This window comes from Trematomus bernacchii, unplaced genomic scaffold (genome assembly GCF_902827165.1).
Source record: "Trematomus bernacchii unplaced genomic scaffold, fTreBer1.1, whole genome shotgun sequence".
Classification (NCBI taxonomy): domain Eukaryota; kingdom Metazoa; phylum Chordata; class Actinopteri; order Perciformes; family Nototheniidae; genus Trematomus; species Trematomus bernacchii.
In genome coordinates, this window is record NW_022987384.1 from 17,402 (window position 1) to 29,464 (window position 12,063).

Here is a 12,063-nt window from a genome sequence, read left to right on the forward strand (position 1 = left end):
AATTACTAACAAAGCACTTATATACAAGAACCAAGATCTGAGTACTTCTACTTTTACTCAAGTGCAATAATCTGAGTACGAGGAGAAGTACAGGAAGTACATGAGAGGAGGAGAAAGTACATGAAGTACATGGAGTACATGGAGAGGAGGAAAGTACTGAGTACAGATGAATGATGTGAAAATCTAATCAAGTGTTTTAAATCAGACTTTAGTTCCACCTGGAGTAAATCCACAAGTACCCTGCAGTATACAAAGTCATTCAAACTAGCTGCACCTTTACCAGCTTTGAGAACACTTTCATGATCAATCATTATTAAAAATATCATATATATTATTCTGAAACGTAGTTTAAAGATAATACATCCCCATCTTTGATATATAAATGGTTCTTTAAAGCCTCCTGAGGTCCCTGCAGGATCAGACCGCCGTGCGATTGGCTGAGAGGAAAGAGAGGCGGACCGACTGGGTGATGGACCCAATGGGGGAACCACCACGCTCGCCTCGGGCAGCTGCTCGACCTATTAGAGCGCCAGCAGCTGCTCCGCCCCCGTGATGTCATCATGCACTGTGAGTTTCACTACCTCTGGTGACCCTCTGTGACCTCTGTGACCTCTAGTGACCTCTGGTCTCTCTCTCTCCTCTCTCTCTCTCCTCTCTCTCTCTCTCTCTGTCTCTCTCTCCTCGCTCTCTCTCCTCTCTCCTCTGCAGGGGCATCCAGTCTAAAGCCTTCCTCTCCGTCTTCCTCCTCTTCCTCCTGTTGCTCCTCCCACCCAACCCAAGGCTCCTCCCATCCACTCAGAAGCTCCTCCCCCTATGACCACCTTCAGACTCACCTCCACAGGTAAAGCCAGGTCCAGGTTTTACTCTACACGAATGATAAGCTATACTAACTCAGAAAATGTGCTCTTAATGTTCTGTTTGTCTTCAAATGTTACAGATCAGTCAGATCTGTTGTTAATCCCTCTTTAACTCTGTAAACAGTGTCGGTGTGTTGTTGTGTTACACACTGTGACGAGTGACACACTGTGACGGGTGACACACTGTGACGAGTGACACACTGTGACGAGTGACACACTGTGACGGGTGACACACTGTGACGAGTGACACACTGTGACGGGTGACACACTGTGACGAGTGACACACTGTGACGGGTGACACACTGTGACGGGTGACACACTGTGACGGGTGACACACTGTGACGGGTGACACACTGTGACGAGTGACACACTGTGACGGGTGACACACTGTGACGGGTGACACACTGTGACGGGTGACACACTGTGACGGGTGACACACTGTGACGAGTGACACACTGTGACGAGTGACACACTGTGACGGGTGACACACTGTGACGGGTGACACACTGTGACGGGTGACACACTGTGACGGGTGACACACTGTGACGGGTGACACACTGTGACGAGTGACACACTGTGACGGGTGACACACTGTGACGGGTGACACACTGTGACACACTGACGGGTGATACACTGTGACACACTGTGACGAGTGACACACTGTGACGGGTGACACACTGTGACGAGTTACACACTGTGACGGGTGACACACTGTGACGGGTGACACACTGTGACGAGTGACACACTGTGACAGGTGACACACTGTGACAGGTGTGACACACTGTGACAGGTGACACACTGTGACGAGTGACACACTGTGACGGGTGACACACTGTGACGGGTGACACACTGTGACACCACTGACGGGTGATACCACTGTGACACACTGTGACGAGTGACACCACTGACGGGTGACACACTGTGACGAGTGACACACTGTGACGAGTGACACACTGTGACGAGTGACACACTGTGACGGGTGACACACTGTGACGGGTGACACCACCTGTGACGAGTGACACACTGTGACGGGTGACACCACTGTGACAGGTGATACACTGTGACACACTGACGAGTGACACACTGTGACGGGTGATACACTGTTGACACACTGACGAGGACACACCTGTGACGGGTGACACCCACTGTGACGGGTGAGACAGTGTGACAGGTGACACACTGACGGGTGACACACTGTGACGGGTGAGACAGTGTGACAGGTTGACCACACTGACGGGTGACACACTGTGACGGGTGACAGTGTGACAGGTGACACACTGTGACGGGTGACACAGTGTGACGAGTGACACACTGTGACGGGTGATACACTGTGACGGGTGACACACTGTGACGGGTGACACACTGTGACGGGTGATACTAACATCAGGGGAGGGAGGATGATGTTTACTATAACGTGAATAAATTAATAAAAACACTGTCTTTACTCAGTGGATAAAGGAGGAGGAAGACCCCTCCCCAGACCAGGCGCACCCCCCCTCAACCTGAAGTCTGTCCTGCACCAGGTAACACACACTCACACACTCTCACACACCTCACACACGCACCACACACACACGCACACACACAACACACACACACAACCACACAAACACACCACACATCGCACTCACGCACGCACGCACGCCCACGCACTCACTCACGACGCACACTCACTCACTCACGCCCACACACACACAACGCACACTAACTAACTCACTCACTCACTCACACACACTCACTCACTCACACACACCACACACAACACTAACTAACTCACTCACTCACTCACTCACTCACACTCACACACACCTCACACACTCACTCACTCACTCACTCACTCTCACACACACGAATGTATATGATGTCATCCCTCTAGCCCCCCCCCGGTTGTTGAGCTGGCAGCTGGGGTGATGCGCTGGTCGTATGAAGAGGGCCATGCTGGGACTTCGGGGTTCTCCCCTCCCTGAAGGTGGGCGAGGGGGGGGTTTGGAGTCGTGTACCCGAGCGCGACTCTGAGGAAGAGAGACTTGCGCTGTGAAGAGACTCAAAACACGGTAGCCAATCACAGAGCAGAACACACAGCTATCAGCCAATCACAGAGCAGAACACACAGCACCCAGCCAATCAAGAGCCGAACCACACAGCACCCAGGCCAATCCCAGAGCAGAAACACACAGGACTCAAGGCCAATCACAGAGCAGAACACAGGATCAGCCAATCACAGAGCAGAACACACACAGCACCCAGCCAATCACAGAGCAGAACACCAGGACTCAGCCAATCACGAGTAGAACACACAGCACTCAGCCAATCACAGAGCAGAAAGCACCGCACTCAGCCAATCACAGAGCAAGAACACACAGCACCCAGCCAATCACAGAGAGCACACCACGGCCACCTCAGCCAATCCAGAGCAGAACACACAGCACTCCAGCCCAATCAACAGAGCAGAACACACAGACCAGCCAATCCCCAGAGCAGACACACAGGACTCAGCCAATCACAGAGCAGAACACACAGGACTCAGCCACATCACAGAGCAGAAACACACAGGACTCAGCCAATCACAGAGCAGAAACACACGGCACTCAGCCACTCACAGAGCAGAACACACAGCACTCAGCCAATCACAGAGCAGAACACACAGCACTCAGCCATCACAGAGCAAGAACCACAGGCACTCAGCCAATCACAGAGCAGAAACACACAGGACTCAGCCAATCACAGAGCAGAACACACAGGAATCAGCCAATCACAGAGCAGAACACACAGGACTCAGCCCAATCACAGAGCAGAACACACAGGACTCAGCCAATCACAGAGCAGAAACACACAGCACTCAGCCAATCACAGAGATAGAAACACACAGCACTCAGCCAATCACAGAGCAGAACACACAGGCACTCAGCCAATACAGAGCAGAACACACAGGACTCAGCCAATCACAGAGCAGGAACACACGGCACTCAGCCAATCACAGAGCAGAACACACAGCACTCAGCCAATCACAGAGCAGAAACACACAGCACCCAGCCAATCCCAGAGCAGAACACACGGCACTCAGCCAATCACAGAGCAGAACAACACGGCAACTCAGCCAATCACAGAGCAGAACACACAGGACCTCAGCCAATCACAGAGCAGAACACACAGCACCCAGCCAATCACAGAGCAGAACACACAGCACTCAGCCAATCACAGAGCAGAAACACACAGGACTCAGCCAATCACAGAGCAGAACACACAGGACTCAGCCAATCACAGAGCAGAACACACAGCACCCAGCCAATCCCAGAGCAGAACCACAACAGGGACTCAGCCAATCACAGAGAGAAACACACAGGACTCAGCCAATCACAGAGCAGAAACACAGGACTCAGCCAATCACAGAGCAGAACACACGGCACTCAGCCAATCACAGAGCAGAACACACGGCACTAGCCAATCACAGAGCAGAAACACACGGCCACTCAGCCAATCACAGAGCAGAACACACAGCACTCAGCCAATCACAGAGCAGAACACACAGCACCCAGCCAATCCCAGAGCAGAACACACAGGACTCAGCAATCCCAGAGCAGAAACACACAGACTCAGCCAATCACAGAGCAGAACACACAGCACCCAGCCAATCACAGAGCAGAACCACACAGGACTCAGCCAATCACAGAGCAGAACACACAGGACTCAGCCAATCACAGAGCAGAACACACAGGACTCAGCCAATCACAGAGCAGAACCACACAGCACCCAGCCAATCCCAGAGCAGAACACCACAGGCACTCAGCCCATCACAGAGCAGAACACACAGGACTCAGCCAATCACAGAGCAGAACACCCAGCACTCAGCCAATCACAGAGCAGAACACACAGCACTCAGCCAATCACAGAGCAGAACACACGGCACTCAGCCAATCACAGAGCAGAACACACAGCACTCAGCCAATCACAGAGTAGACAGGGCTCAGTGTGAGGTCACATGATGTAATGTTGTCATGTTTATAATCTCCTCCAATAGAGTGGTGCAGGAATGAGTCCTAAAGGAAGTGAGTCAGCATGTCTCCACTTCCTGTTCCCTGGTCTCAGAGCCAATGGGATCTCTCCATAGGGTTTAGGAAGATATCTGAACCAAGGTCTGTGGTTGAGACAAAGAGACGGGTCACGTTTTGTTCTAGGACATTAAATCCATCAGCAGTGACCCCCACTGGTGATTTCTGAAGAGTTGACGTGTCTGAAAAACGATGGTTGTTACCAAGTGGCCTGAATAGGACTACAGAAGTCGTGGAGGACGTTGTACGTCATTACGCCGAACACGTTAAACACTCCTCTAAGTCTGTTTGCCCTGTTCTGCTTGAAAGCAAGTACCTGCCTCCTGCCTAACTGTTTCAAACAAACGCTTCAACTCGTTCCATTTAGAATCTGTGTGTTTGAATATGGATCTGAAGTCGGCGTGACGTTGAAGTCGTGCTGCTGGACTCGCCTGTAGCTCCTTTGTAGCATCACGTTAGCATTTAGGCTTCGGAACATTAGTAGAGTTATGATTAGAACATTATAAAGGTTCAAGGTTCCAGGTTCAAGGTTCTTTATTGTCAATCTGACATAGCTACAGAGTAATTCTGCAGTTGAAACTCTTATGTCACAGGCTTCTCCAACAATGCAACATAATAACATAACCTAATAACAATAAGAGCAAGAGCAATACAAAAATAGTAATAGTTATAAAAATGAAATAAAGTTATGATGTGGAATAGTGCAGTATGAGTCTATATACAAGTTATTGGAATGATATATATATATTAGGTATTAGATACATACTACTGAGTAGCAGTTGAATGTTTGATGTTGTTTCACCAGTTCAATTGTTTAACAGTCTCACTGCACGCGGGAAGAAACTGTCTCCGAATCTTCTTCCTGTCCTTGCTAGGTAATGCTGCGGTAACGTCTGACAGACGGCAACAGAAAGAACCAGTTGTGGCTGGGGTGATGGGGGGTCTTTGATAATCCGTAGTGATTTCTTCATGAGCCGCTGGGAGTAAAGGTCCTCCATGGATGGCAGCTCCGTCCTGGTGATGTGCTGTGCAGTTTTCACCACCCTCTGTAAAGCCTTACGATCGAGGTCGGTGCAGCTGCCGTACCAGGCCGTCATGCTGCCAGTGAGGATACTCTCTATCGTGCACCTGTAGAAGTTGCAGAGTACTCCTGGAATCCATTTTGAACCTCCTCAGCCTGCGGAGGAAGAAGAGCCGCCTGTCGAGCTTTCTTGGTGATGGTGGTGGTGTGAAGAGACCATGTCAGGTCCTCAGTGATGTGGACCCCCAAGGAACCTGAAGCTTTTGACTCTCTCCACCGTGTCCCATTGATGGCGATGGGGGCGTGTCCCTCTCCCTGCTGCTTCCTGTAGTCCACCAATCAGCTCCTTTGTTTTGCTGATGTTGAGATGGAGGTTGTTCTCCTTGCACCAAGATGTCAGGTTTTTCGACCTCCTCTCTGTACGCCGTCTCGTCATCGTCTGTGATCTGGCCGATGACGGTCGTGTCATCAGCAAACTTCACGATGGTGTTGGAGCTGTGTGTGGCCACGCAGTCGTGGGTGAACAGGGAAGTAGAGGAGAGGGCTCGAGCACGCAGCCTTGAGGGGCTCCGGTGTTGAGGAATCAGGGTGGAGGATTGTGATGTTTCCCCACCCGCACTGCCTGGGGTTCTGCCCGTCAGGAAGTTCAGGATCCAGTCGCAGAGGGCGCTGTTGAGCCCGGAGGTCTCTGAGCTTGATGGCCAGCTTGGAGGGCACAATGGTGTTGAATGCTGAACTGTAGTCAATGAACAGCATTCTCACATATGTGTTCCTGTTCTTCGGGTCCAGGTGTGAGAGGGCAGTGTGGAGGGTGAGGGCTATGGCGTCGTCTGTGGACCTGTTTGCTCTGTAGCAAACAGCAGGGGGTCCAGAGATTCAGGGAGGGAGGAGGTGATGAATAATTTGACTAACCGCTCAAAGCACTTCATTATGATGGAGGTGAGTGCTACTGGGCGGTAGTCGTTGGGGCAGGTGATGATTGTCTTTTTGGGGACAGGAATGATGGTGGAGTGTGTAAGACATGTGGGGACTACAGACTGCAGCAGGGACCTGTGAAGATGTCTGGAACACCTCTGCCAGCTGAACTGCACACACCCTGAGAACACGGCCATGGATGCCATCAGGTCCAGGAGCCTTGTGTGGGTTAACCCTTTTTAAAGGATTTACACACATCTGCCCTATTTAAAACAAAAGGGCAGTTTGTAGCTCCTGGTCCCTCTGTACCCTCCACAGCCTGGGCTGCTCTCAAAGCGTGCAAAAACCTGTTAGCTCATCTGGGAGAGATGCGCACGCAGACACTCCCGCAGCACCCCCCGCTGCTCCTTTGTAGTCAGTCATTGTCCTTAGTCCCCGCCCACATATTCCTAGTGTTACAGCCTTTGAAGTCAGATTCAACCTTTCTCTTTGTACTGTCTCTTTGCATTTTTTATTGCTCTCCGGAGATCATACCTAGACTTCCTGTACTCCTCCAAATCTCCCGCTGTGTGCGCGAGAGTGCGCGCTTTCAGTTTGCCCGCACCTCACCGTTTACCCAGGGCTTTTGATTTGGGAATGTCCGTACAGAAACCTTCGGTACCACGTCATCGATGCATTTCCCAATGTAGCAGATGACAGTGTCCGTGTGTTGTGATTGATGTTGTTGTCCTCAAACCACACTCCAATACGTAGATGCAAAGCAATCCTGCAGTGCTGAATCTGGACTCCTCGCTCCATCGCTGTACTGTCCTTGTTATCGGTCTGTCCCTTTTAAGTTTCTGCTTGTAAGCAGGCAACAACAGTAGTGAGATATGGTCTGATTTGCCGAAGGGAGGGCGAGGGAGAGCCTTATATCCATTCCGGAAAGGGGAATAAACAATGGTCCAGTTATGTTTCCCCCGCGCGTCGGGAAGCTGATGTGTTGGTAATATTTTTGGCAAACCTTCTTCATGTTGGCGGGTTGTTGAATCTCCGGGCCACAACGAACGCCGCATCTGGCCGTGAAGTCTCGGTTTTATCAATAAACCCAAACAGCTGATCGAGTGCCGTGTTGTTGTCGGCGAGTGGCTGCGGCGGGATATACACTGCTGTTATCACAACAGATGTGAATTCCCTCGGCAGATGGAAGGCCCCGACATGAGATCATGAGGTGCTCTAGCTGTGCGGAACAGTCCGATGAAATAATCTTCACATCTGAGCACCAGTTGTTGTTAGTCATTACACACACCACCGCCTCCCTTACTTTTCCTCGAGTTTGCAGTCCGGTCCTGACGAAAAATAGAGAATCCGTCAGGGACAATAGCGGAGTCCGGATAGCGGGGTTGAGCCAAGTCTCAGTGAGAATTAACACGTTACAGTTCTTAATGTTCCCGTTGAAAAGCAATCCGGCTTCTGAGTTCATCTAGCTTATTTTCAATGGATTGAACATTAGCCAGAAGAATACTCGGAAGAGGGGGCGATTCTCACGTTTTCTTCAGTCTGACCAGCAACCCGGCCCGGCATCCCCGCTTTGTCTTCTTCTTGCGTCTCTCAGGTAGAACAGCAACAGGTAGCCATGGTGGATCTCCATTGTTTGTCGGAGGGTTAATATTGTCCACGAAGTTTCGCAATTGGAAAAGTTCCTCTCTGCTATATTGTATGGCAGAGTAGGTGCGGTCGGCTAGCATGTTGCGAACCATGTTAAAAGTAAAACGGCAAAAGTAAAAGAAATATGTACAAAATACGAAAAGGGCAAAGTTGGAGAGGAGCACAAAGACAATGCGGCCATCTCACCGGCGCATCATAGCTGACATTAGAGTTATGATTTAGAACATTATAAAAGTAGACATGTGGAGATGATCCTGCAACTAAACGTGCATTTATCAAACAGGTTCGTTTTCCACAGATCTTATTTTTTACAATATTCCTAAATCCTCTGGAGAAATCCTTTTTAGTGGAGGACCAGCCGCTTCAGGGTCGGCCCTACAGAGACACGTCCTCCCTGCTCCGCTCTATACGGAACCCTCTCTATAGGAGCGTGAGTGTAGGCCTGTCGCGATAATCGATAAATTGACTTATCGTACGATAAATAAAAATGGACTCGATAACTTTTCTGAGCTCGATAAATTGCCGTTTACATGAGGATGTGGCCAGCATTTTAGCTAGGAGCGCTGTGAGGGGCGGGGCTGACACACAGCCAGGTCAGGACACACAGCCAGGTCAGGACACACAGCCAGGTCAGGACACACGGCCAGGTCAGGACACACAGCCAGGTCAGGACACACAGCCAGGTCAGGACACACAGCCAGGTCCGGACACACAGCCAGGTCAGGACACACAGCCAGGTCAGGACACACAGCCAGGTCAGGACACACAGCCAGGTCAGGACACACAGGACACACAGCCAGGTCAGGACACACAGGACACACAGCCAGGTCAGGACACACAGCCAGGTCAGGACACACAGCCAGGTCAGGACACACAGGACACACAGCCAGGTCAGGACACACGGCCAGGTCAGGACACACAGCCAGGTCAGGACACACAGGACACACAGCCAGGTCAGGACATACAGCCAGGTCAGGACACACAGCCAGGTCAGGACACACAGCCAGGTCAGGACACACGGCCAGGTCAGGACACACAGCCAGGTCAGGACACACAGGACACACAGCCAGGTCAGGACATACAGCCAGGTCAGGACACACAGCCAGGTCAGGACACACAGCCAGGTCAGGACACACAGCCAGGTCAGGACACACAGCCAGGTCAGGACACACAGCCAGGTCAGGACACACAGCCAGGTCAGGACACACAGCCAGGCCACAGGTCAGGACACACAGCCAGGCCACAGGTCAGGACACACAGCCAGGCCACAGGTCAGGACACACAGCCAGGCCACAGGTCAGGACACACAGCCAGGTCAGGACACACAGCCAGGTCAGGACACACAGCCAGGTCAGGACACACAGCCAGGTCAGGACACACGGCCAGGTCAGGACACACAGCCAGGTCCGGACACACAGCCAGGTCAGGACACACAGCCAGGTCAGGACACACAGCCAGGCCACAGGTCAGGACACACAGCCAGGTCAGGACACACAGCCAGGCCACAGGTCAGGACACACAGCCAGGCCACAGGTCAGGACACACAGCCAGGTCAGGATTGAAGAAACATTAATCTGGTTGATTTGTTATTTCCAGGATTGAATGTTCAAACCAAGGCATTTCATAAGAAAGTGACTAATATATAAACCAAATGTAATATTGGATCAAACACTACACCAAATGGACAGACACAGGTTCAAGTCCCCTGGTTTGTCTCTAGAGGCTAGCTGCCAGGAGAACAATCAGATCAATGTTCCACAATCCGTCACTAGGTGTCGCTCATTGTACCAATACGGTTTATATAATACAGATTACCACGTGCTGTGGAAATTCCCCCTGGGGACAATAAATCTAATCTAAACTCATTTAATATTCAATCCCACACTTAGCGATTGAGAACATCAATCCGTAACTTACCTCGTTTAAAGCACTTCTGCTGTAATACTATGGATTTAGTTGACACTACTAGCCCAGTTTCTTTTGTCCAATATTTCGCGGGAAGGTACATTGAATTAGAAGTAGAAGAAGAAGAAGTAGCACCTCTCCGCCTCTTCCAAGGAACCAGGGGACCGTGCAGCAGAGTTTCAGTTTCAGTTTCTTTCGCCGGTCAAGATGTCCGTTAAAGTTTAAATCTTCCGGACAAAATGAGAAAAGTGCCGGTCAAAGGTCTTCTTTGTTATTTATTGAGCTTTAAAACAAATGAATAACGACTCTATATAATAAAACACGGAGGACGGAGATCTCTTTTTCTCCCCCTCTTCTGACAGCCCAGCAGCTGATCAGAGCACGTCTCCCCTCTCCTGCAGGGGGGCGTGGTCAGCAGAATCAGACCCGTAGACAGCAACAGCACATAGAGCGAAATGAGGCATGGCTAAAATGCATGATCTGTTTGGTATTTTGAAAACAGAAACGTATAAATATACCTGATATAGGTATGGCCCTACAATATATCATTTACATATAGCATGATAGGTCCACTTTAAAGTGAAATGGAATTGGTTACAAAACCTAACTACACATCTCGATTCTCCGGTGTGGCAGTATTTTGGATTCAAGCCAAATGAACGAGGCGAATGAGCCGGGCGGTGTGTCGCATTTGTTTAAAAACATTTCATTGATTGTTGGTTGTGTGTGATTTCATTAATTTATTATAATTTAATTAATTTGTTTTATTTATTATATATCATTTATATATTTTAATATTATTTCACATTTCATTTGCCATGCTGAATGTTCAATAAAAAGTTATGTTTGAAAGGATGTACTCATGATGTCAGTGGTCTAAAATGGTCATACAACGGTGCGACAATATTATCGTTTATCGCAATCATTTCCAGGAAAATGTATCGTCCAACAAAATGAATTATCGTGACAGGCCTACGTGAGTGCTCACAGTGACACATTGGAGAGGAAGCACTGTGTCTCAGACAGGAAGTGGACTGTTGTTGTGTTGATGTTGATGTTGATGTTGATGTTGTTGTTGTTGTTGTAGGACACCCTGATGGACTGGGCTCTGCTGAAGGAGAGCTTTCAGACTGAAGTGGACAAACTGTCAAAGTGAGTTCGACATGATGTCATCATGATGTGTTCAATGCAGTCTGTTAAAGGCAGTGATGTTGATCCGTGGTGCGTTCAGGTTCCGGCACTCCGAACCATCGTGGAGCTGCTGGGCTTCAGTGAGGGAGGAGGAGCCGTCTGTCTGATATTCAGCTACATGGAGAACAGATTCTTGGAGGACCAGCTGCACAACGTAACAAACACACACACCCCACCACACCACACACACACACCACACACACACCACACCAGACACACACACACAAAACATGTCACTCAAGTGGACACACTGATTTTAGTAGATAAAAAGTATATCATATGTATGTATGTATGTATATTTAATTATTACTGTGTGTGTGTGTGTGTGTGTGTGTGTGTGTGTGTGTGTGTGTGTGTGTGTGTGTGTGTGTGTGTGGTGTGTGTGGGTGTGTGTGTGTGTGTGTTGTGTGTGTGGTGTGTGTGTGTGTGGTGTGTGTGTGTGTGGTGTGTGTGTGTGTGTGTGTGTGGTAGAATGTGT

The 12,063-nt window shown here is 49.9% G+C and overlaps 1 protein-coding gene across 1 annotated transcript; it reads left to right on the top strand.

The window, feature by feature from the left end:
• Positions 1-372: 372 nt before the first annotated feature.
• Positions 373-11,739, top strand: LOC117485039 (interleukin-1 receptor-associated kinase 1-like; the record flags this gene model as incomplete). Its single annotated transcript, XM_034133638.1, is given in 6 exon segments — positions 373-567; positions 709-841; positions 2,307-2,380; positions 11,482-11,546; positions 11,626-11,638; positions 11,641-11,739. Coding segments are annotated over 5 exon segments (279 nt in total), but the record flags the coding sequence as incomplete, so codon positions are not given.
• Positions 11,740-12,063: the final 324 nt, after the last annotated feature.